At 42.9% G+C, this 27,637-nt stretch overlaps 1 protein-coding gene across 1 annotated transcript in view; it reads left to right on the forward strand.

Annotated features, from left to right (window-relative positions):
- utrn (utrophin) overlaps window positions 1-27,637 on the forward strand; it is a 686,012-nt gene that overhangs the window by 565,737 nt on the left and 92,638 nt on the right. Inside the window, exons 60-64 of the mRNA XM_087991761.1 lie at window positions 8,807-9,008; window positions 10,859-10,944; window positions 16,476-16,633; window positions 22,486-22,652; window positions 27,427-27,538. Of these exons, the coding sequence (XP_087847887.1) occupies window positions 8,807-9,008; window positions 10,859-10,944; window positions 16,476-16,633; window positions 22,486-22,652; window positions 27,427-27,538 (725 nt within the window). The remainder of the gene's footprint in view (window positions 1-8,806; window positions 9,009-10,858; window positions 10,945-16,475; window positions 16,634-22,485; window positions 22,653-27,426; window positions 27,539-27,637) is intronic.

A 27,637-nucleotide genomic window follows, 5' to 3' on the forward strand; every position in this document is an offset into this window, starting at 1 on the left:
GCTTTGACCAATCCTCGATGCATACTAATACACTACCCCAACATCATAGGCTCCTTTCTTATTCGGTAAACTTGATGCAAAATTTATTCAAGTGCTTTTTGAAATGCAAACATATTACATCTGCTAGTTCTTTTTTATCTATCCTGCCTGCTAATGCCTCAAAGAATTCAAAAAAAAATTGTCAATCATGATTTCCCCACCATGAAACCATGCTGACTCTGCTTGATTATGTGACTTGCTTTCACTGTTTTGGACTAGATTAAATCCCTTTCATATATATCAAGGAGATAGCCAAGACTCTAACTTTTATCTTATTTAAAGCAAGCATAAGGTGCTGTGTTCCAGATGTAATTCAGTTGGTCATCCCACTCAGCTTTAAGCAAAACATGCTTTATGCCAAGTTAAAATGCAAACAATAGAAAGAAGAATTAGAATAAATTAATAGAATAGTACGTTACTTAACTATCAAACTGCAACTGTTCCAATATAGTAACATCCCATAAACGCATCCTTGGCAAAGGCAAAGTCAGTAAAACAGATTGTCTCACATGCGATTCTACTGGCAGAAAGAGCACCCCAGCTTTCAGCTGTAACAGAGAGAGAGATATGACAGCTTCCACAGCCAACTTGAAATCCAACAACTGTTGAAGTCGAAACGAAAACCTTGATTCTGTGGAAGCCTGGCTGCACCTATTCATGTTGCTTCTGTTGTTTGAACTTCCATTAAAAAAAACCCAAATCCTCACAAGCTGCTTCCTTATTGGCTTGGAACAGACCACAAACCAAAACAAAATACACCTCTTAAAGCCAAAGTATTGCCACATCAAATGCTCTGCTATTGCATCTTTTAGAATAGATTATAACACTTTCCCAATGAGCACTTACTTTTTTTTTTGTCTCCCTCCCTTTCAAATGAAGGTGTGATTGTACTTCAGTTCTCCAGACTTTTCCAGAATCTAACAATATTTGGCAGATTACTACCAGTATCCACTAACTCTGTAGCAACTTCTTTTAATATCCTAGTATACAACACACCAGGTCCAGGAGACCTATCGATCTTTAGGTCCATTAGATTCCTGAGCACCTTTTCTCTCGTGATATTTATTTCATTTATTTCCTCTTCTCCTTTTGCCCCTTGATTATTTAGTAATTTTGAAATGTTATTAATGTCTTCTGCTGTGAAGATTGATACAAGGTATTTACTCTTTTCCTCTGCCATTTCCTGATTTCCCACTGTTTTTTCCTCAGCCTCATTGGGGTCTGTGTTCACTTTGTCCTCTTATTTCTTTTTTATTTGTTTAAACAAGATGTTATGGTTGTGTTTTTTCCTATTACTTGTAGTTTACCTTCAAAGTTTATTTTTTCCTTTTTTTGGTCATATTGTATTGGTTTACTATTAACCTTGGGCATTGATTGTTGAATTGGCAGAAGATTTGAGAGAGTGCTGAGGAGATGGAATCTTTGGCCTGATATATTGGTTGTATTTGCCATTGTTCCCCCCACCTCCCCACAGCTGAAATGTCAAAAGGGGAGCCTGCCCATGTTCCTCACAGTCTTCACAGTTCAACACTGGAATCTCCAAATCATGTTCCTCACAGCGTTAAGTGGCTGGAGACAGGATATTGGCCGCTTTCCTAGATGGAAGTTGTACCTCATAGAACTGCGGGCCAATTAGACCCCATAAGAATCTGAAGTTGCTGTGGTCGGGCTGGTGGGCCCCTAGGGGTATGGAATGGTCAAGGGTTGTTCAGTGTGTTCAAAAGGCTGGATGAGAGTTTAAGGGGTTGGAGTGCCTTGAATCAGGCCAAGGAGTCTGTGAAACAGGTTCCCCCACCAACCCAGTTTTCCTAAACCCAATTGTACAATAAAGCTGACTGTCTTCCTGATTGGTATCTGTGTCCTCATACAATAGAGGGGATCCCTTAAGTGGCCATTATTTGGTCTCAGCAGGCCAAAGGGTAGACAGGCTGCTTGACAGTTCCCCAGATCTTCCCCACACACGCACACAATGCTCCCTATATTTTGTGTGTTCCCTCACACCTTTAGAGAGCGGCGCGAGCTGGGCGGAAGTGAGGTTGGAGCGCAGAGCTGGTCGGGAAGGTAAGTGATTGATATATAAAGAACTTACCTCGACGCCAACAGTCTTTTCACAGCAGAGAGCGGCGCGAGCTGGGCGGAAGTGAGGTTGGAGCGCAGAGCTGGTCGGGAAGGTAAGTGATTGATATATAAAGAACTTACCTCAACGCCAACGGTCTTTTCACAGCAGAGAGCGGCGCGAGCTGGGCGGAAGTGAGGTTGGAGCGCAGAGCTGGTCGGGAAGGTAAGTGATTGATATATAAAGAACTTACCTCGACGCCAACGGTCTTTTCACAGCAGAGAGCGGCGCGAGCTGGGTGGAAGTGAGGTTGGAGCGCAGAGCTGGTCGGGAAGGCAAGTGATTGATATTTGAGTGGGTGTGTTCTAGACCCCAGGCCCTACATAGTACATAGTAGGGCCTCCCTCCCATCCTCCTCCTCTAACCTAATTTTAAAGCCCACAGGTAAGCTACTCAGTGTTCTTGTTTTCGGAGACGAAGTGTAGAGTAATGGCAGCGCAGGCAGTGGAATGTTCCTCCTGCAGGATGTTCGAGGCAGGGGTGACCACCGATACTCCTGCCGACTTCATCTGCAGGAAATGCAGTCAGATCCTGCTCCTCACAGAACGAGTTAGGGAACTGGAACTGGAGTTGGATGAACTGAGGATTATTCGAGAGGCTGAGAGGGTGATAGATAGAAGCTACAGGGACATAGCTACGCCAGAGAACAGAGGTAGCTGGGTAACAGTTAGAGGTGGAAAGAGGAGGAAGCAGACAGTACAGGGATCCCCTATGGTCGTTCCCCTAAACAATAAGTATACCGCTTTGGATACTGTTGGGGGGGACGGCCTAGCAGGGGTAAGCTGCAGTGACCGGGTCTGTGGCATGAGGTCTGGCTCTGAGACTCAGAAGGAAAAGGGGGAGAGGAGGAGAGCGCTAGTTATAGGAGACTCTCTATTTAGAGGGACGGACAGGCGGTTCTGTGGACATGGGCAAGACTCTCGGATGGTTTGTTGCCTCCCGGGTGCCAGGGTCCGAGACGTCTCGGACCGTGTCTTCAGAATCCTTAAGGGGGAGGGTGTGCAGCCAGAAGTGGTGCACGTTGGCACCAACGACATAGGTAAGAAGAGGGGTGGGGAGGCAATTCAAGAGCTCAGGGAGTTAGGCTGGAAGCTAAAAGCTAGAACAGACAGAGTCGTCATCTCTGGGTTGTTGCCGGTGCCACGTGACAGTGAAGCAAGGAATAGGGAGAGAGTGCAGTTGAACACGTGGCTGCAAGGATGGTGTAGGAGGGAGGGCTTCAGGTATTTGGACAATTGGACTGCATTCTGTGGAAGGTGGGACCTGTACAAGCAGGACGCGTTGCACCTGAACCAGAAGGGCACCAATATCCTGGGGGGTAGGTTTGCTAGCATTCTTCGGGGGGGTTTAAACTAATTTGGCAGGGGGATGGGATCCGGACTTGTAGTCCAGCAAGTAGGCTAGCTGTTTGTCAGGATGTCCAAGAATGTAGGGAGGCTGTGAAGAAGGTAGCACTGACAGGGAATACTTGCGGACACAGAGATGGGTTCAAGTGCGTATACTTCAACGCAAGGAGTATCAGAAATAAGGTGGGTGAACTTAAGGCGTGGATCAGTACCTGGGACTACGATGTTGTGGCCATCACGGAAACGTGCATAGAAGAGGGACAGGAATGGTTGTTGGAGGTTCCTGGTTACAGATGTTTCAGTAAGATTCGGGAGGGTGGTAAAAAAGGAGGGGGGGTGGCGTTGCTAATTAGAAATGGCATAACGGCTGCAGAAAGGCAGTTCGAGGGGGATCTGCCTTTGGAGGTAGTATGGGCTGAAGTCAGAAATAGGAAAGGTGCAGTCACCTTGTTGGGTGTTTACTATAGGCCCCCCAATAGCAGCAGAGATGTGGAGAAACAGATTGGGAAACAGATTTTGGAAAGGTGCAGAAGCCACAGGGTAGTAGTCATGGGCGATTTCAACTTCCCAAATATTGATTGGAAGCTCTTTAGATCAAGTAGATTGGATGGGGCGGTGTTTGCGCAGTGTGTCCAGGAAGCTTTTCTAACTCAGTATGTAGATTGTCCGACCAGAGGGGAGGCCATATTGGATTTGGTACTCGGTAATGAACCGGGACAAGTGATGGGCTTGTTAGTGGGTGAACATTTTGGTGATGGTGACCACAATTCTGTGACTTTCACCTTGGTTATGGAGAGAGATAGGTGCGTGCGACAGGGTAGGTTTTACAATTGGGGGAAGGGTAATTACGATGCTGTAAGACAGGATCTGAGGAGCATAAGTTGGGAGCATAGGCTGTCAGGGAAGGATGTCGTGGAAATGTGGAACTTTTTCAAGGAACAGATACGACGTGTCCTTGATATGTATGTATCTGTCAGGCAGGAAAGAAATTGTCGTGTGAGGGAACCTTGGTTGACGAGGGAGGTTGAATGTCTTGTAAAGAGGAAGAAGGAGACTTACATAAGGTTGAGGAAACAGGGTTCAGACAGAGCAGTGGAGGGATACAGGATAGCCAGAAGGGACCTGAAGAAAGGGATTAGGAGAGCTAAGAGAGGGCATGAAAAATCTTTGGCGGATAGGATCAAGGATAACCGAAAGGCATTTTATGCGTATGTGAGAAACATGAGAATGACGAGAACGAGGGTAGGTCCGATCAAGGACAGTAGTGGGAGACTGTGTATTGAGTCAGAAGAGATAGGAGAGGTCTTGAATGAGTACTTTTCTTCAGTATTTACGAACGAGAGGGACCGTATTGTTGAAGAGGAGAGTGTGAAACGGACTGGTAAGCTAGAGGAGATACTTGTTAGGAAGGAAGATGTGTTGGACATTTTGAACAACTTGAGGATAGACAAGTCCCCTGGGCCTGACAGGATATATCCTAGGATTATGTGGGAAGCAAGAGAGGAAATTGCAGTACCGTTGGCAATGATCTTTTCGTCTTCACTGTCAACGGGGGTGGTACCAGGGGACTGGAGAGTGGCGAATGTTGTGCCCCTGTTCAAAAAAGGGAATAGGGATAACCCCGGGAATTACAGGCCAGTTAGTCTGACTTCTGTGGTAGACAAAGTAATGGAAAGGGTACTGAGGAATAGGATTTATGAGTATCTGGAAAGACACTGCTTGATTAGGGACAGCCAGCACGGATTTGTGAAGGGTAGGTCTTGCCTTACAAGTCTTATTGAATTCTTTGAGGAGGTGACCAAGCATGTGGATGAGGGTAGAGCAGTGGATGTAGTATACATGGATTTTAGTAAGGCATTTGATAAGGTTCCCCATGGTAGGCTTAAGCGGAAAGTCAGGAGGCATGGGCTAGAGGGGTATTTGGCCAATTGGATAGAAAACTGGCTAACCGGTCGAAGTCAGAGAGTGGTGGTAGATGGCAAATATTCAGCCTGGAGCCCAGTTACAAGTGGAGTTCCGCAGGGATCAGTTCTGGGTCCTCTGCTGTTTGTAATTTTTATTAATGACTTGGATGAGGGAGTCGAAGGGTGGGTCAGTAAATTTGCAGATGATACGAAGATTGGTGGAGCTGTGGATAGTGAGGAGAGCTGTTGTCGGCTGCAAAGAGACTTAGATATGATGCAGAGCTGGGCTGAGGAATGGCAGATGGAGTTCAACCCTGCCAAGTGTGAGGTTGTCCATTTTGGAAAGACAAATAAGAATGCGGAATACAGGGTTAACGGTAGGGTTCTTAGTGAGGTGGAGGAACAGAGGGATCTTGGGGTCTATGTTCATAGCTCTTTGAAAGTTGCCACTCAGGTGGATAGAACTTGTAAGAAGGCCTATGGTGTATTAGCGTTCGTTAGCAGAGGGATTGAATTCAAGAGTCGTGAAGTGATGTTGCAGCTGTACAGGACCTTGGTTAGGCCACATTTGGAGTACTGTGTGCAGTTCTGATCGCCTCACTTTAGGAAAGATGTGGAAGCTTTGGAGAGGGTGCAGAGAAGATTTACCAGGATGTTGCCTGGAATGGAGAATAGGTCGTACGAGACTAGGTTGAGAGTAAGAGGCCTTTTCTCGTTGGAACGGCGAAGGATGAGGGGTGACTTGATAGAGGTTTATAAGATGATCAGAGGAATAGATAGAGTAGACAGTCAGAAACTTTTTCCCAGGGTGCAACAGAGTGTTACAAGGGGACATAAATTTAAGGTGAAGGGTGGAAGGTATAGGGGAGATGTCAGGGGTAGGTTCTTTACCCAGAGAGTGGTGGGGGCATGGAATGCGCTGCCTGTGGGAGTGGTAGAGTCAGAATCTTTGGTGACCTTTAAGCGGCAATTGGATAGGTACATGGATGGGTGCTTAAGCTATGACAAATGTTCGGCACAACATCGTGGGCCGAAGGGTCTGTTCTGTGCTGTATTGTTCTATGTTCTATGTTCATATCTGTGGGATTGGGGTGTATAATCTAGCTCATGCAATGTAAAAGACAATAAGCTATCCTGAACCTTGAAATATGATTGCAGTATTGCACCCAGATGTGGTCACTAAACTTCAAGAATAATAATGAGGATAACAATGAGTAATAACAATGAAGTTTACCCGACTTGTTTCAGAAATGTAACATTTTATTGACAGGTTTAGCTGAAGCTGTTTTGTTGGAGCAAAGACGATTTGGTGAGAGGTTTAATGGCGATGTAAGGATTATGATACATTGGGATAGACATGGAAAAGTTGTGTCTCCTTGTCTAACAGATGATGTTACAAGGACAGGGGGACACATTCACGTTTTAAGGAAAAGATCAAGGGGGATGTAAGGAGGAATTTTTTTTAGCAGCAAGTGCTCATGGACCAGGTATTCGCTGCCCATGAGAGGGCAAGAAGCCGAAAAGATCAATGACTTCAGTCACATTAATGTATATCTCTGAGAGCTTCATTCCTCATATTGCCGTTAGATTTCACTTAGAGTCATAGAGATGTACAGCATGGAAACAGACCCTTCGGTCCAACCCGTTCATGCCAACCAGATATGCCAACCCAATCCAGTCCCACCTGCCAGCACCCGGCCAGTATCCCTCCAAACCCTTCCTATTCATATACCCATCCAAATGCCTCTAAAATGTTGCAATTGTACCAGCCTCCACCAGTGCCTCTGGAAGCTCATTCCATATATGTACCACTTTCTGTGTGAAAAAGTTGCCCCTTAAGTCTCTTTTATATCTTTCCCCTCTCACCCTAAACCTATGCCCTCTAGTTCTGGACTCCCCGACCCCAGAGAAAAGACTTTGTCTATTTATCCTATCCATGCCCCTCATAATTTTGTTAACCTCTATAAGGTCATCCCTCAGCCTCTGATGCTTCAGGGAAAACAGTCCCAACCTGTTCAGCCTCTTCCTATAGCTCAAATCCTCCAACCCTGGCAACATCATTGTAAATCTTTTCTGAACCCTTTCAAGTTTCACAACATCTTTCCGATAGGAAGGAGACCACAATTGCACGCAGTATTCCTACAGTGGCCTAACCAATGTCCTGTACAGCTGCAACATGACCTCCCAACTCCTGTACTCAATACTCTGACCAATAAAGGTTTGGAGGTGTAAACGCCTTCTTCACTATCCTATCTACCTGCAACTCCACTTTCAAGGAGCTATGAACCTGCATTCCAAGGTCTCTTTGGCAACACTCCCTAGGACCTTACCATTAAGTGTATAAGTCCTGCTAAGATTTGCTTTCCCAAAATGCAGCACCTCACATTTATCTGAATTAAACTCCATCTGCCACTTCTCAGCCCATTGGCCTATCTGGTCAAGATCCTGTTGTAATCTGAGGTAACCCTCTTCGCTGTCCACTACACCTCCAATTTTGGTGTCATCTGCAAACTTACTAACTGTACCTCTTATGCTCACATCCAAATCATTTGTGTAAATGACAAAAAGTAGAGGACCCAGCACCGATCCTTGTGGCACTCCACCGGTCACAGGCCTCCAGTCTGAAAAACAACCCTCCACCGCCACCACTTACGTTGGTTCTGCTACACTTAGAGTGATTCAATTGTCATTTGGTGTTTTGACAAAGTTTGCCAGGTTATCTTGGCATCATGTGAACTAGCATTGAACTGAGGCTTGCTTCAACTACTATTTGTTTTTGGTAGACACTGTAGAATGCACCATGTGTATGAAAAAACAACAACATTACAAGAGAAAACTAGGTCAAGACCTAGAGAACAGAGCACCTTTTAACATTAACAAAAATGTCTGAATAAAAAATTAATAGCTGTGACATAAACTGTGATTTAAAAGAATGTTGATTGCCAGAAGTAAAGTAGGGGTTGGATGACACAGTATTTTGAAAGTAGGGATTGGAAGATGCATGATTTTGAAACCTGGGAAAGAGCTAATTAGATAGTACTTGGATTTGGACACTGTGCGAATGCATATAGTTGGAAAGAGATAGATGTGTTAGGTTAAATTGTTCTGAATCCTGTATCACAAATATTAAGGAGAACTTAACAGCATACAAAGCTACTGTTCCTCCACTATTGTTCTGCAGTGGTTACAAATAGAACTACAGAATGTGACCAGCGTCACTGACAGTTCCCTAGTCAGATTTGACTTATTGTATTTGAGAATGAAACAGCCTGTTTCTGTCATTCCAGAATACTTTTCTGAATCGTAATATTTGTTTCTAGGTCAACTAAAGGAATTAATTTTATTAAAAAGCTCCAGTAAGTTAAACCACAATCAAAGTTCATTTTCTTCATCCTTTGTAGTGGATCTGTTGGAGTTGCACACAGCACAACGCATCTTCGATCAGCACAAATTGACACAAAATGAGCAACTTCTGAATGTGACTGAAGGAATCAACTGTTTAACAACCATTTATGATGGTTTGGAACAAAACCACAAGGACTTGGTCAATGTGCCACTCTGTGTCGACATGTGTTTAAACTGGCTGCTGAACGTCTTTGATACGTATGTATGATTTACACTTTAATGTCGCATATATGCTTTAGCTTGTCCTAAAGTGCATTAAGCTGCATTCTACATATTGGATTTTGATATATGTTCGATCAGCTAAGTAAATGTGAAGATTGTCAATTGACTAAAATCAACCCTAATATATTGACATAAGGTTTCATTATGTTCTAATTTCATTTCAGTTATAGAGTCATAGAGATGTACAGCATGGATACAGACCCTTTGGTCCAACCCATCCATGCTGACCAGATATCCCAATCCAATCTAGTCCCACCTGCCAGCACCTGACCCATATCCCTCCAAATCCTTCCTATTCATATATCCATCCAAATGCCTCTTAAATGTTGCAATCATACCAGCCTCCACCACATCCTCTGGCAGCTCATTCCATACACATACCACCCTATGCTCGAAAAAGTTGCCCCTTAGGTCTCTTTTATATCTTTCCCCTCTCACCCTAAACCTATGCCCTCTAGTTCTGGACTCCAGGGAAAATACTTTGTCTATTTATCCTACCCATGCCCCTCATAATTTTGTAAACCTCTATAAGGTCACCCCTCTAAACAGATAAAATAGTTGAAAGGTTAAGTGACCTCTGTTTCAAATCATAAAATTGAAACTGATACACTTTGATTCCATCTGGTCAGGTCTGTGCAGGATCAAATATTGATTATCTCTTCACTGTGACAAATATTAATGCTGGAGAATGACACGTATAAAGTACACAGTGTGAACATCACCCAGTTAATGCCAGAGAACATACAACCAGATGTAGAGTAAATTTTCCTGTTACCCTCATAGAAACAGGCCTCTGGTTCACCATGTCTATGCTGACCAACAAACGGCAAACGACACCAATCCCATTTACTTACACTTTGTCCATAGCCTATTATGACCTGGCATTTTAAGTGCTAATCCAGATGCTTCTTAACTATTGTGAGAGTACCTGCTTCCACACCCTCTCAGACAGTGCATTCCATATTTCTACCACCCTTTAAGTGAAAAAAGTTTTTCTCAGATTTCCTCTAAACTATTTAATCCTTATTTTAAACATGTGGTCTTAGACATGTATGCCATGGGGAAAGATTCTGACAATGTACTCTGCCTATGTGTCTCATAAATTTTTATACCTCAATCAGATGCCCCCCTCAGCATCTCCTCCTAGGAAAACAAACCCAGCCTTTTAGTCTCTTTCATAACAGATTTTTCAGCCCAACAATATCCTGAAGAGCACTAACTATTCCATTGTGGTATTTTCCAGACAGGTCATCCTTCAGTTTATCTCTGTCAGATTGTCAAAATTTCTCAGCTCGGTAAAGCACTCTCTCTCTCTTAAAGTAAACATCCACTCTTTTGACTTCATAACAAAAGAAATATGTACAAGTTAATTGTATAAGAATTACTAAGGCAATCTCTCTATATATTTTATTTAATATATATATGTGTATTAAAATTATATATGTTGCTTACCTGTTCAGATAGGGAAAACAACATGGCTGATCTTTAAGTCACTTAAAAGTAGCTCTGGCATTTACATATTAATGAACCGAAATCCGCAACCCATTCTAAAAGCTGAAAGATTTAACAGAAATCTAGGTTTGTTCAATATATCATTTCAGTTGCATGACACTGTGATTTTTTGCTATAAATTCTGTGTCTTATGATCCTGCTCCACAACTACGTGAGGAAGGAGCAACACTCCAAAAACAAGCACTTCCAAATAAACTTGTTGGCCTATAACCTGGTTTTGTGTGATTTTTAACTTTGTTCACCCCAGTCGAACACATATCACATATTCAAATAAGTAAAGCCTATCAGTGACATTCTGCAACTTCCTTTTCCAGGGGTAGGAGTGGAAGAATCAGAGTGCTGTCTTTGAAAATTGGCTTGATGTGTCTATCCAAGGGTCACCTGGAGGAAAAATACAAGTGTAAGTATTGAGTCATGCCAATACACATGTAAGTTGTAGGTACAGCAAACTTTGTTTCAACAAACAGGCACACTCGATAAACTGACAAAAATTATATATATGAAATACTGGATGTTTACTGTATTCCCATGATCTCTGCAATGTCAGGTAGTCAGGTGAGGGTGTAAATGAGAAGGCTCTCTGCCAGTAAGTCAAAGCTGCATTATTATTTAAATTATTTATGCTGTAAATAAAGTATAACAATGATGTGTAATATTGATCAATGTGGACCTATTGATCAACTGGAATATTTGATCATCCAGCATACTCCAGGTCCCATAGGTGCCAGCTAATAAAACTTTTGCTGCATTAGTATATTTCTCTACTTAGTCACTACTGCTACGAATGGAAGTCAAAACCTGCTCCTTGCAGATCCTGCACAGTACATGTCTGCTACATATATGATACATTAAGTATGTATGATGCTTCTGTTTCCCAAAGACACTAACCTTCGCAGCTGTTTTTGTTACCAATAATATTTTCATCATTAGAATACTGGGAAAAATAAGTAGGCATGCTGTATGACTCTAAATATCATCACTATTGCAATTGAGGTAATGTTTTTGCCCATTTGTTATTCTGCTTGACAACAATATATCTCAAAAACTAAGAGGCATATTTCATTGAAACTTGTACATATGACAATGGTCCAAAGAAGAACTGCTTAGTTTTTGATACATCCAGGTTTAGTTCCTCAATATTTTCAAAGCATCTGTTAGCTTTGGTAGTTTGCGAAAATTACCATTTCTGGAATATTGTTGATTGATTTAGAATGTTGTCGATTGTCACAGCTATCAAAATGTGAGCACAGTTGTCAGAGCAGGTTGTCAGATGTAAATTGGCCTGACGTTTTCTCAGCAAGATGGAAACTCTTAATAAAAGGATTCATTTTGTGAGCCTCACATTTACAAAGAGTCAGGCAAGCGGAGAAATGCCTCAAGAAAAAGCTGTGTAATTTTAGATTCATAGATGTTTGCTGTGCAGAAGGAGGCCATTTGGTCCATTGTATCTGCACTGGTCAACAACAATCTGACTACATTCATCTAATTTTTGATCTTTTGGCCCATAAGCGCTGGAGGCTACGGCAACGCAAGTGGATATCTAAATGCTGCCTAAATATTAGGAGAATTTCTGACTCATTCACACTTGCAGGCAATGAGTTCAAGATTCCCACCACTCTGTGTGAAATAAGTTCTCCTCAACTCTCCTCTTAGCTTTCTACCTCTGAACTTCAATCTGTGCCTCCTGGTTATTGACCTGTCTAGAATTTTAAAAAAACACCTTCCAGCGACCCTTCCTATTCCCTTCAAAATCTTATATACCTTTACCAGGTTCCCTCTCAACCTCTCTGCTCCAAGGAAAGCTACCCAAGCCTATCATATCTTTCCTCGTAGCTCAGACCTAGATCGGTCAGATGGGAATGAGTCTAATGATGATTACTTAGATTAGATTACAGTGTGGAAACAGGCCCTTCGGCCCAACAAGTCCACACCGACCCGCCGAAGCGCAAACCACCCATACCCCTACATTTACCCCTTACCTAACACTACGGACAATTTAACATGGCCAATTCACCTAACCTGCACATCTTTGGACTGTGGGAGGAAACCGGAGCACCCGGAGGAAACCCACGCAGACACGGGGAGAACGTGCAAACTCCACACAGTCAGTCACCTGAGGCGGGAATTGAACCCGGGTCTCTGGCGCTGCGAGGCAGCAGTGCTAACCACTGTGCCACCGTGCCGCCCAACCACTGTGCCACCGTGCCGCCCAGGACAGTGGCAGATAGAATTTAACCAAAGAAGGAATAAGTCAAGCGAGTACTTCATTGGGCACGCCAGGCTTTGCTGCATTAAGGTCAGCAGTGGCGAGAGTGACTGGCAAGCATGGGCGGTTCTTAGCCCGGCTGGAGGAGAGTAAGCCCTCTTTGGGAAAGCACAGCTTGGAGTGTCTGCAAGCCCATGGCTTTAGAAAGGATTGTAATATTGGACTACTTAACTTTTATTTCTTTATTTTTCTACAGTTATACTAAGAAGACTGCAGTGCTGAACTTTGTAGCTTATTTATTTCTCTACTCCTGTAACTAAGATTTTGCACATAGATACTTTGTACCTAAGATGGCACCGTGTGTGGCGACATTGTACACTTTTCACTGTATTCTCATACCATATATTTGAGCACACATGACAATAAAACCTAAATCTAAATCTAATGCATCATAGGACACTAGGAAGCTTAGAGGAGCAGAAGGACCTTGGGTGCTTGTTCACAAATCCCTGAAGGGGTCAGGTCAGACTAATAGGTAGGGTAGTCAAGAAGACATATGGGACAGCCTTTATCAGTCATGGCATAGATTATAAGCGTAAGGAGGTCATGTTGGAGCTGTTTATAATTTTGGTTAGGCCATTGCTGGAATAGTGTGTGCCCTTTTGGTCACCATACATTAGGAAGGATGTAATCGCATTGGAAGAGATACAAAAGATGTTGCATGTGATGGAGCATTTTAGCTATGAAGAGAGGCTAGTAAAGTTAAGGCGGTTTTCTTTGAAGCAGATGAGGTTGGGGTAGGGAGCGGTTCCTGATAGAGGCATAGAACATTGAGAGGCATGGAAAGGGTGAATAGAAAGAATTGTTCCCCATCGTTAAAGCATCAATAACAAGAGGGTATAATTTTAAAATGAAAGACAGGACGTTTAGAAGGAAATTGAGGAAAAGTTTTCATCTATAATGTGGTAAAGGTTTGGAAGTTGAAGCAGGAAACTTCACAACCTTTGAAAAGTACTTGGAAGAGCCCTTGAAATGTCATAACATTAAATGCTAAGGTGTAGTGTGTGAAAGTTGGACAAGCGAAGGTAGTTCCATATTTGTAATGATACAGCCTCGATGGGCCATAGGGCCTCTTCTACACACTATGATTCCAAGAGAACTCTCAACCCAAGCAGTATCCTGGTATCTTCAGTAATCCGTAGTGTGATCCCTTGCCTTGTTAGGTCAGAGTCAGCATGGATTTATGAAGGGGAAATCATGCTTGACTAATCTTCTGGAATTCTTTGAGGATGTAACTCTGAAGATGGACAAGGGAGATCCAGTGGATGTAGTGTACCTGGGCTTTCAGAAAGCCTTTGATAAAGTCCCACATAGGAGGTTAGTGAGCAAAATTAGTGCGCATGATATTGGGGGCAAAATACTGACTTGGATTGAAAATTGGTTGGCTGACAGGAAACAAAGAGTAGTGATAAACGGCTCCCTTTCGGAATGGCAGGTAGTGACCAGTGGGGTACCGCAGAGATCAGTGCTGGGACTGGTACGTTTTACAATATACATTAATGATATAGATGATGGTATTAAAAGTAATATTAGCAAATTTGCTGATGATACAAAGCTGGGTGGCAGGGAGAAATGTGAGGAGGATGTTAGGATATTACAGGGTGACCTGGACAGGCTAGGTGAGTGGACAGATGCATGGCAGATGCAGTTTAATGTGGATAAATGCGTGGTTATCCACTTTGGTGACAAGAACAGGAAGGCAAATTACTACCTAAATGGAGTCAAGTTAGGTAAAGGGGCAGTACAACGTGATCTAGGTGTTCTTGTACATCAGTCAATGAAAGCAAGCATGCATGTACAGCAGGCAGTGAAGAAAGCTAATAGCATGCTGGCCTTCATAACAAAAGGAATTGAGTATAGAAGCAAAGAGGTTCTTCTGCAGCTGTACAGGGCCCTGGTGAGACCGCACCTGGAATATTGTGCGCAATTTTGGTCTCCAAATTTGAGGAAAGACATTCTGGCTGTTGAGGGAGTGCAGAGTAGGTTCATGAGGTCAATTCCCGGAATGGCGGGACTATCCTACGTTGAAAGACTGGAGCGACTGGGCTTGTATACGCTTGAGTTTAGAAGTCTGAGAGGGAATCTGATTGAGACGTATAAGATTATTAAAGGATTGGACACTCTGGAGGCAGGAAGCATGTTTCTGCTGATGGGTGAGTCCCGAGCCAGAGGACACAGTTTAAAAATAAGGGGTAGGCCATTTAGAACAGAGTTGAAAAGAAACGTCTTCACCCAGAGAGTGGGGAGTGTGTGGAATGCTCTGTCCCAGAAGGCTGTGGAAGCCAAGTCTCTGGATACTTTCAAGAAAGAGTTGGATAGAGCTCGTAAGGATAGTGGAATCAAGGGTTATGGTGATACTGATTGAGGATGATCAGCCATGATCATAATGAATGGTGGTGCAGGCTCGAAGGGCAGAATGGTCTACTCTTGCACCTATTGTCTATTGTCTCTCCCAATTGCATTACCTCACTCTTTTCCAGGTTGAGTTCCGTTGGCTGTGCCCAGCTGACCAGTCTGTTGATACCCTCCTGGAGTTTACTGTTCTTGTCTGGCAGTCAGTTTTGAATCCAATGTGGCACTTTGCCTTTGATCCTATGGTCTGTTATTTTCTTCACCAGTCCATTGAAATCCTCATCACTATTTACCACTTGACCAATTTTTGTGTAATTAAGAAATGACTTGATCAGTGCTCCTATGTGTAAGTCCAAATTGTTAATATACTCCACAAACAGCAAGGGTCCCTATCTCTCTCTGGCTCTTGCTGTCTCTCACTCAACCCCCCCCCCCACCAACTGCCAGAGAGTGACTTCATAATGGTTAGTAAAATCATGAGGGGAATGAATAAAGTAAATAGAAAAAGTATTTTCCATAGGTTGGTTTAGGGTGAGAGGGGAAAAATTTATAAGGGACAACTTTTTCACACACAGTGGAGTGCATGTATGGAATGAGCTGCCAGAGGAAATGGTGGAGGTTAGTACAATTACAGTATTTAAAAGGCAACTGGATGAGTATATGAATAGGAAGAGTTTAGAGGAAAATGGGCCAAGTACTGGCAAATGGGACTAGACTGAGGAGTTGGACTGTTTCTATGCTATATGACTCTATGACTTTATGAATGAGCCCTGTCTTCCAGGTCACATAAAGATTGCAAGGAAATATTAGAGAGGTTTGAAATTTACAATCGAGTAAGAAATTGACAAAGTAATTTCCTTGAAGAAACATACAATATCCATTGTTTTAAACAAATAAAAGTTATTTTTAAAAGGTTTTCACAAATAGAGAATTAAGATAACAAAATAACGAAAAGAATACATACAGTAAATATGCGTAAAACTTTCATTAGCAAAATATTTTGACATAATTTACAAAACAAGACAATTGAAGATTTGCAGGGATGTGCAGGCTAGGTTGATTAGCCATGAGAAATGCAAGTTACAGGGATAGAGTAGGTGTTTGTGGGTGGATGCTCTTTGGATGGTCTGTGTGGACTTGATAGACCAAATTACCTGCTTCCACACTGTAAGGAACTATGATTCAGGCGCATGCTCGAACGGCCGAAGGACCAACTCCTGCACCTATTTTCTATATGTTGGATATATTGAGCTCTCAACTATCTCCTACAAGATGAGAAATATCAGTATTTTTCTTGTTGATAACTTTTGCAGATCTCTTCAAACAAGTAGCTGAATCCACAGACTTGTGCGACCAACGAAGCTTGAGCCTTTTGCTTCATGATGCAGTCCAGATCCCTCGGCAGCTGGGCGAGGTAGCTTCATTTGGAGGCAGCAACATTGAACCAAGTGTCCGCAGTTGCTTCCAACATGTAAGTGTATTCTACACCAGTTTATAAGGGCTGAAAATGTGTTGCTGGAAAAGCGCAGCAGGTCAGGCAGCATCCAAGGAACAGGAGAACCAACGTTTCGGGCATAAGCCCTTCTTCAGGCATTCCTGAAGAAGGGCTTTTGTCCGAAACATCGATTCTCCTGTTCCTTGGATGCTGCCTGACCTGCGCTTTTCCAGCAACACATTTTCAGCTCTGATCTCCAGCATCTGCAGTCCTCACTTTCTCCACCAGTTTATAAGGGCCAACAACAAAAAACATTTTTCTATCTCGCACTAATTTATAATGCAAAACATCCAGACCTATGGATATTTCACAGGGAAATGTCCTTTTTAAAGTTGAGATCAAAGTACATTATTGAAACAGGCTAAAGGATCCATCCTGGGAGTGTATGATGCTGACACTGGTACCCTGAAATGGCAAGTGTCCCAACGACTGACTTAGAGAAAGGACGTGAATGTTCTGGAACCACGTTTACAGATGACACAAAAATATGCGGAATGACAAGTAGTAAGAAGGATGCAACAGTTTGCAGAGAGATATTGGTAGGTTAATTAAGTGGGTGAAATGTTGGCAAATGGAGCATAACATGGGAAAATGTGAAGTTGTTCAGTTTGGAAGGGACAGCAAAAGAACAGTATTACTTAAATGGGGAAAAGCTGGAGAAAACTGCAACACGAAAAGACAGCTAGGGGTACTTGTGCATGAAACACAGAAAGCTAGCACACAGGTGCATCAGTCAATCAGGAAGGTTAATAGATTATTGGTCTTTATTTCAAGGGGAATGTAAGAGAAGGGAGGTCTTACTGCACCTGCGAAAGGTACTAGTGAGACCATATCAACTGCGAACAGCTTTGGTCCCCTTATTTAAGGAAAGAGGTTATTTCATTGGGGGCAGTTCAGAGAAGTTTCACTCGGGTGATCCCTGGAATAAAGGATTGTCTTATGAGCAAATGTTAAATAGGTTGGGACTTGACTCATTCGAATGAAAGAATGAGAGGTGATCCCTTCTCATTAAAACCGGTAGGTTTCTTAAGGGGCTTGGCAGTTTAACTACTGAGAGGATAGTTCCCACATCGGGGAGTTTCGAACCAGAGGACATAGTCTCAGAATAAAAGGATGCCAAATTAAGGCTGAAATTGGGAGGAATTTCAACTCTCAGAGGCATGAGAGAACAAAGAACAAAGAAAATTGCAGCACAGGAACTGGCCCTTCGACCCTCCAAGCCTGCACCAATCCAGATCCTCTATCTAAACCTGTCGCCTATTTTCTAAGGATCTGTATCCCTCTGCTCCCTGCCCATTCAGTATCTGTCTAGATACACCTTAAATGATGCTATTCTGTCTGCCTCTACAATCTCTGCTAGCAACGTGTTCCAGACATCCTCCATCCTCTGCATATCTCCCTTAAACCTTTCCCCTCTCACTTTGAACTCGTGACCCATAGTTATTGAGTACCCCACTCTGGGGAAAAAGCTTCTTGCTATCCACCCTGTCTATACCTCTCATGATTTTGTAGACCTCAATCAGGACCCCACTTAACCTCCGTCTTTCTATTGAAAATAATCCTAAGCTACTCAACCTCTTCTTAGCTAGCGCCCTCCATACCAGGCAACATCCTAGTGAACCTCCTCTGCACCCACTCCAAAGCATCCACATCCTTTTGGTAATGTGGTGACCAGAACTGTACGCAGTGGAGCATTTGGAACTCTGCCATAGAGATCCTATTGGATGGCAGAGCAGGCTTGAGCGGCTGAACAACATACTCCGATTCACATATGTAGGATAGGGATCTTGGGTTCATGTCACACTACAGGTGATCCCACCACATTATACACTCTCACACACACTCACACAAACACACATTCTCTCACACAGACCCTCTCATACACACACCTTTTCTTACACACTCTCATACGCACACTCTCTCACACACGCATATTTGCTCACACTCACACATACTGTCTCTCAAGCACGCACTCACATGCTGGCGCTCTCTCTCTCCCTCTCAGTGACACACCCATATAAGTATATGGGGTGAATTTGTATTTGTAGATCTGTATTTGCAGGTACATTCTGTTTTGTTCAAAAAGCACACAATCTGTAGACAGTCAGTTAATGCGGCATTTTATAAATTCTTATTTTCCAAATAAAACCAGTCTGACTCCAGGTTAAGATACAGACAGGCTTGAAACAAGGCCTCACACCTAAAATCATTGTCTGAGTTGCGATGTCAACTCTTTTATACTGATAAACCCTTTGGTTATCTCTGGGCAGTGACTTGAAAGAAATTCTGGGATTTCCACATTAATCAATCAAAACCTGCACCTCCATTCTAGCTGATTAAAGACTTAATAGCCATCTGGGTTTGTTCAATATGTTCGCATCAGTTGTATGACCTTTTGCTCCTATACTTCTAAATTCTGTGTCTGATATATTGTCTCTCACTAACTACCTGAAGAAGGAGCGGGGTTCCAAACCTTTGTAGTTTCAAATAAACCTGTTGTGCTATAACTCAGTGTTGTGTGATTTTTGACTTTGTCCACCCTAGTCCATCTCCAGCACTTCCACTTCATTGGTCAGAATATTGAGTATAGGAGTTGGGATGTCATGTGCCAGTGGACCTGAGGGGAAATGTTTTCACGGAGAGGGTGTGCGTGTATGCAACAAACTGTCAGAGGAAGTGGTGGAGGCAGATAAAATTACAACATTTAAAAGGCATCTGGATGGGTACATAAATAAGAAGCCTTCAGAGGGATATGGGCCTATTGGAAATAGAAAAAATACACCGGATCATCAACGCAGCACTCACAGGAATCCGATTCACGAGAGAAGAAGAAAAGGATAGCCAACTCCCATTCCTAGACGTGATGGTACAGAGAACACCAGACGGAGAATTCACTACAAGAGTATACAGGAAAGCCACACACACAGACCAAGTCCTAAACTATGAAAGTAACCACCCCAACACACACAAACGAAGCTGCATCAGGACACTATTCAAAAGGGCCACAACACACTGCAGTACACCAGGACTGCAAAAAGAAGAAGAGGAACACCTATACAAGGTATTCGCCAAAAACGGATACCCGCGCAACTTCATCAGCAGATGCCTAAGAGAAAGACCACGGAACGAGGACATACCACAACCAAAAGGACTAGCCACACTACCATACATCAGGAGCATCTCGGAGCTGACTGCCAGACTACTGCGACCCCTAGGACTCATAACGGCACACAAACCAACAGCCACGCTCAGACAACAGGTAGTGTACAAAATACCATGCAAGGACTGCACTAAACACTATATAGGACAAACAGGAAGACAGCTAACAATCCGCATACATGAACATCAACTAGCCACGAAGCGACACGACCAGCTATCCTTAGTAGCCACACACGCAGACAAAAGCAACATGAATTCGACTGGGACAACACTACTATCATAGGGCAAGCCAGACAGAGAACAGCCAGGGAATTCCTAGAGGCATGGCATTCATCCACAAACTCCATCAACAAACACATCGACTTGGACCCAATATACCAACCACTACAGCGGACAGCTGAAACTGACAACCGGAAGCGGCAGGGACAGACCACTATAAACACCGGAGGAAACATCTAAGAAGCGCTTCGCAGGAGGCTCCCAAGCACTGATGATGTCGCCTAGCCAGGGGACGAAACGTTTGCAACAAAAACTTCCAGCTCGGCGAACAGAACCACAACATATGGGCCAAATGCTGGAAAATGGGACTAGATCAGATTGGGATGTCTGGTATGCACATAGGAGTTGGACCGAGTGGTCTGTTTCCATGCTGTATGACTATGACTCTGTAAGTTGAGCCACTTATCAGCTTTTGTCTAGCCACCATAAGGTATTTAATCAGTCCAGAACTCTCTGCAAACATTGGTGTTCTACTAATAGAGAACATTTATCGCAAGGAATTTTCTCGGGCTGCAGTTTACTACTTGCCTTTCGTCTGCATCACATTGTTAATCAATTATTCTGTTTTCTAAACATCCATTCAGCAACCTTTGTGTTTTGTATGTGTTTCCAGTCCATGCCCAACTGTTCTTTAAGTACAGTCTATCTCTACATCATTCATACAAAACTAGTTATATTTAGCTGTACTTTATTGCTAAAGTGAATTGTAGCTTGGGCTCACATTTGTAAAAGATCTATGACATTGCTGAGAAATCTTTTGAAAACCTTCGTATTAATGATTTTTTGAAGTACAGTGACCTATCTCAACAAATGCAATTGTCAGTATATACACAGCATTATCACACACCTAGCAACAAAATAATTGACTAGTAAATCTGTTATTTTCTGGATAAAGCATAACGTTGTCCTTAATACTGAGTGAACACATCTTGTTTCTTTTTTTGAAACTGTTGGATTTTAATGTCCATCTGAAAAGCAGATCTATTCTTGGTCTGAGAGGGTACCTTCAACATGGTAGCATTCCCATCAGTATTACCCCTTCTACAGTGCAACATATTAAAACAGCCATCCCCTATGACAAGCCCTACGTGTACACTGGATCTGTTCAGATGAGGAGGAATGTGACGGGCACTTGGAAGTACTCAAGGATGCCCTCATAAGAAAGGGGTACGATGCTCAACTTATCAACCACCAGTTCCGACATGCCACAGCAAGGAATCATAATGATCTCCTCAGGAGACAGAACGTGCTGCAACCGACAGGGTACCCTTCATTGTCCAGTACTTCCCAGGAGCCAAAAAACTACGCCATGTTCTTCGCAGCCTGCAACGCATTTTCAATGAGGATGAGCACTTTGCCAAGACTTTCCCCTACTTCCACTGCTCACCATTAAACAACCACCAAACCTCAAACAGATCATTGTTTGTAGCAAACTGCCCGGCTTTCAGGACAACTCCATACAACCCTGTCACGGTAGGTGCTGCAAGATGTGTCAGAGTGTGGACATGAATACCACCATTACGCATGGGGGCATGTGTACGTGGCAGGTACTCATGCGACTCAGCCAACGTTGTCTATCTCATACGCTGCGGGCAAGGATGCCCTGAGACATGGTTCATTGGTGAAACCGAGCAGAGGCTACGGCACCGGATGAATGGGCACCGCACAATGTCAACAGATGGGAGTGTTCCCTCCAAGTTGGAGAACACTTCTGCGGTGCAGGGCATTCAACCTCGGACCTTTGGGTGACCATCTTCCAAGGCGGACTTCGGGACAGGCAACAGCAAAACGTGGCCGAGCAGAGGCTGATAGCTAAGCCTCAACAGGGACCTTGGGTTCATGTCACACTACAGGTGACCACCATTGCACTGTACACACACACAGGCACTGCTATACATACATGCGCACGCGTGCACACACACACACTCATACATGCACCCTCTCACATACCTAGACCAATTTATACTCACTCACACACACACACACACACACACACACACACACTCACTGTCACAATCCCCCCCCCCCCCCCCCCCCACCCCAGGCACACACGCTCCCACATTCACACATGCACCCTCTCACAAACTTAGACCCCCTTACACTCACACTCTCTCACAGACACTCACAAACCCCCGCCCAGACACACATGTTTATGGGGTGAATTTGTACTTGCAGAGTTACATTGTACTTTGTTCAAAAACTGCATGAATCCATGTAAGACTCTGTTAATTCATTTTTTAGAATCAGTCTAAACATTATGGCACAGACAGCAGCACACAGGGGTGCTAACACCTTCGATACATTATCTGGGCTTTATACACCCCAATCCAACACTGGCATCTCCAAATCGTAAACTCATATAATTATTAATGTCTTTTATTTTTCTCTAGGGCCAGAACAAACCAGAGATTGATGTTAAACACTTCGTGGAATGGATGAGACTGGAGCCTCAGTCCATGGTCTGGCTGCCTGTTCTACACCGTGTGGCAGCTGCTGAAACTGCAAAACATCAAGCAAAGTGTAACATCTGCAAAGAGTGCCCAATCATAGGTTTCAGGTGAGATGTGCAAACCAGCAGAAAGTTAGTGGCAATTTGTTTTTAAAGAAAGCTTTAACTTTAGATGTTCAATTAGAAACTTCAAACTTCAGCAAATAATACAACTGTAATCTTTAAAAATCCAGCAAATTTATGGGTCATAGAAGTAATTAGGACAAATTAGATATCAACTCCTTTGTCTGAAGTTTTGGGAGAGGTAGTGCTGCATGTTTTTGGAATTTTGTTACCAGCCACATTGATTACAGGCACGCTGATTCAGAACCAGGTTGTGACTGGGCTTCTGGTTGTTTCTTTAATTTGCAGTTACAGTATTAGGAATTTACAGAAAAGCCTTTATATCAGTCCTGTAATCAGTATGTATGCATACTATGAATGTGAATGCAATAGTGTTGCAAAATGATTGATAAATCTTCTTGTCCATAAATCGTGAATTAAATTTGGACAGGATTTCAAAAAGGTAAATTGCACCTTTTTGGTTAGCTGTTCTCCTACATTTCTAAGCTTGACCATCTTGGAAAAGGTGCATGATACTGCCAAGAATCACATCAATCACTCCCTGTCTAAGAACTGGACAAGAGATCAACTGTGGAGAAAACTATAATTGCCATCAACTAAATGAAAGCCACGAAGGCTTGGATTTAATAGAATTTCATCTGAAGCTTTGAGGCATAATGGCCTAACACTGTAGGCCATGCTGTGTGAGCTTTTCATGGACTACTGGGAAGGGGCAGGATTTCACTGAAACTTTAAAATGCAATACCTTATAAAAACCAAAGGAGAAAAGTCAGACCGCTCACGTGGGATCACCCTCCTTTCTGTTGCTGGGAATATTCAAGTAAGGTTACTTCTGAATAAGTTTGTGTTACCATTGCAAAAGAAAACCTTTCATACTATAGGAAGAAAGTGAATTTGTTGGAGACTGAGCAGATGTGATTTACAATGATAATTCCAGGGGTGAGACATCTCAGTTGTGAAAATTGATTGGCTGAGTTGAGACTGTTTTCCTTGGAGAGGATAAGGCTTAGAAGAGATTATTCTGAAGCTTTCAAAATCATTACAGGTCTGGACAGAGTAGACAAGGGAAACTTGTCAAGGATCCACCCCATCGTTTGAACCAAAGGGCATTCAGACAACACAACTTTTTTCAAGAAGAACCCCAGTACCAACAGCTTTTGTTTGTAAATTAGCTTCAGAATCAGAATACCATTAGCACATATTACCATAAATCAATGGCCTCCTTTTATTGTTTGTTGAACTGTTACTTGGCCAAAGTATTTTGAAGATTAGATAACTTTTTTTTAGATAACATACAGTGTGAAAACAGGCCCAACAAGTCCACACCGACCCTCCGAAGAGCAACCCACCCAGACGCATTCCCCTACACCTAACACTATAGCCAATTTAGCATGGCCAATTCACCTAACCTGCATGTCTTTGGACTGTGGGAGGAAACTGGAGCACTCAGAGGAAACCCACGCAGTTACAGGGAGAATGTGCAAACTCCACACAGACAGTTGCCTGAGGCTGGAATTGAACCCGGGTCTCTGGCGCTGTAAGGCAGCAGTGCTAACCATTGTGCCACCATGCCACCCAAAGTTAATGCTTTGCAGTTTATTTCTTCAGACTTGTGTATGTCTCTGTGTGTATGTGTGTGTTAGTTTCTTAGAAAGTTAGAAATACAAATTTGTATAATCAAACTGTTTTTCAGAAAGTTTTGCATCTTTGTTTAAGTAAGTTTGTTTTGATGAACTGGTTAGTAGTTGTTGACTGAAGAAACCTGACAGATCTGTTCTTAATATTGAAGCTGATACCGTCTGAGAATTATATGATTGACCATATCACCATCTTGGTTAAATGCAAAGTTTGTTATGACCAGTGGAGAATGGGATTAGAAAAGGAAACAGTGCATTCCTCTTGGCCGGAGCATAATTCAGTTGATTGGGGACTATCATATTGTTGGATGTCACCGTAGACAAGGTAGTGGACAGGAGGTCTTCAAAAGCAAACAACGCATTTGGCAGACTGTCCAAACAAGTGTGGAGCAACACAAACCGAAAGCGCAGACCACATTGAAAGCAGTAGTCCTCACAACTCTTCTGTATGGTGCTGAGTCATGGGTCCTGTCTGGTCATCATGTATATCTTCTAGAGCACTTTCATCAGGACTACGTCCTCAAGATCCAGTGATAGGGCCACATCACGAACCTTGTAGTCCTGGAAACATCACCAACATCGAGCAGTGTTGTGCAGGTTGTGCTGCTGGATGGAAGACAGTCACCTGCTCAAGGTCACATTATACAGAGAGCTGATGACTGGTAAATGGAACAAGAGCCCCATACAAACCTTTCAAGGTCTCCCTGAAAATGGCCCCTTTTGTGTGACACACCGACCATTGCCAGTGGTACATGCAGGCCATAGGTCGTGACGCCTGGAGATGCTATTATCAAGAATGCTACAGAGACCTTAGTAACTAAAGAAAGAGACTGCAGGAAAGACAAAAGAAGAGGTATAGATCCAGTTGCCCCCAGCAGAGGCTATGATAACACCTTCACCTACATCCACTGTGGGAGAATCTGCCAATTTTGGATGAACCAGCCACCAATAGGTCTGCAGCTAATGAACACCTTCCGGGCATATTCATCCAATGAGAAGCACCAAGAATAAATAGCTTTTTTTCCTATATTTGTAAGCTTGATCATAGAGTCATAGAGATGTACAGCATGGAAACAGACCCTTCGGTCCAACCCGTCCATGCCGACCAGATATCCCAACCCAATCTAGTCTTACCTGCCAGCACCCGGCCCATATACCTCCAAACCCTTCCTATTCATATACCCATCCAAATGCCTCTTAAATGTTGCAATTGTACCAGCCTCCACCACATCCTCTGGCAGCTCATTCCATACACGTACCACCCTCTGTGTGAAAAAGTTGCCCCTTAGGTCTCTTTTATATCTTTCCCCTCTCACCCTAAACCTATGCCCTCTAGTTCTCGAATCACCGACCCCAGGGAAAAGACTTTGCCTATTTATCCTATCCATGTCCCTCATAATTTTGGAAAAGAACCTTCCTTTTAGATTAGATTAGATTAGATTACTTACAGTGTGGAAACAGGCCCTTCGGCCCAACAAGTCCACACCAACCCGTCGAAGCGCAATCCACCCATACCCCTACATTTACCCCTTCACCTAACACTACGGGCAATTTAGCGTGGCCAATTCACCTGACCTGCACATTTTTGGACTGTGGGAGGAAACCGGTGCACCCGGAGGAAACCCACGCAGACACGGGGAGAATGTGTCCAAACTCCACACAGTCAGTCGCCTGACATTGTTTTATTAAGGTCACGTGTTGGTTCCTGAGGCCAGTGAGCTTCTACAATTCTACTATACTGCTGCTTCCAGATCTATTTCTTTATTTACCATCTCCTCAACGTTTCCTATTGCAAGTGCACTATTTGTCTGTATTTGGTTAGCATATTGTTCAGAAAAGTGATCCCTTTCATCCCTTTAACTTCCAAATTATATTTGTACCTTATATAAACTGATGTTCTGTTTGAATTTATCTATTGCCTGGAAAATTCTGGAATAGTTTGTAATTGACATTGAGTTTCCTGTTGCTAATGCTGTTTGTATTAGGATTTCTGTTCTTAAACCACTTTGGTGCATTATTTAATATTGCCTTGGACATCTCCAAAGATTTTAACAGAGCCTGCTGTTTGTACCTTTGTGCTCGTTTCCAAATACATTATATTCATGGCTATTTAGTTTCTGTTCATATAGTTGAGCGCCCTAACTGCTTGCTCAGTCTCAGAGTTTGCCTTAATGACAGGAATTCTGAAGGTACTGTCCTTCATCTTGCACCATCTCATCATATTAATGACCTCCATTCTGTACTCAGTTCTGACTATTCATCTGTTGACAATTTCACACTGCATTGATCAAGTCCTTTGATTTTAGAACTGTCCATTCATCCAACATCTATTCTTTGTGCCATCTCCATAATTTCTTTTATTCTTGCAAAGGCTGTGGGTACCGCTGGTGAGGTCAGCATTTATTACATTTCACATATTGCTGTTGTACTGAGTGGATTGCATGGTCATGTCCAAGGGCAGTTAAAAGCCACCCACATTGTTGTGGGTTTGCAGTCACATCTAGATCAGATGGGATAAGGATAATAGAATACTTCACAAAAGGACATTAGTGAATCAGATGGGCTTTTACAACAATCGATGGTGGTTTTGTGATAGCATTACTGGAAATAGTTTCCAGTTATAGATTTTTTAAAAAATTGAATTTACATTTGACCAGCCACCTTCAGCTTGGTTCCATAGGTCAGTGCAATATTGGAATGTGAATCCACCTTTCCCAGAGCATTAGCCTGGGTCTCTGGATTTCTAGTTCAGTGATATTACCACCATACCACCATCTCTGTGCCATTATTGCATATTATTTCTGTTTTTTTTCCCCTCTTCTCCCGGAGAACTTTCCTTCTGCTGTCTTAGGTGAAAATGGAATATCCTGTTTCTTTATTCCTGCCTTTACAGCTTCATATGTCACAATCGCTGCATTTCAAATTCACCTTTTCCAGAACATCAAAAGTATGACTGTTCTTGCATTTGTTTCTCTCCAAAACAATTGTCAGTTCCTTTAAAATAAAAATTTGCATAACTTAAACATTTAACTTTTGTTCCTTCACTGGAACAAAAATATTCAAATAAATAAATATTTAAACAAAAATGAACATTTCTGTTACTCCTTGTTCTTCCTTTACAGGTACCGCAGCCTCAAACACTTCAACTATGATATCTGCCAAAGCTGTTTCTTTTCAGGACGCACAGCAAAGGGACACAAGTTGCATTACCCAATGGTGGAGTACTGCACTCCCGTGAGTAATATACTATTCCACTCAATAGAATTGTTCCAATCTTGTGGATCGATTACTGTGTAAACTTAGGGATTTAGAGGGTTGTGCATGGATGGAATG

Source organism: Chiloscyllium plagiosum, unplaced genomic scaffold (assembly GCF_037043375.1).
Source record: "Chiloscyllium plagiosum isolate Xiang-an unplaced genomic scaffold, Cpla_swu_hap1 HiC_scaffold_10, whole genome shotgun sequence".
NCBI classification, from domain to species: Eukaryota; Metazoa; Chordata; class Chondrichthyes; order Orectolobiformes; family Hemiscylliidae; genus Chiloscyllium; species Chiloscyllium plagiosum.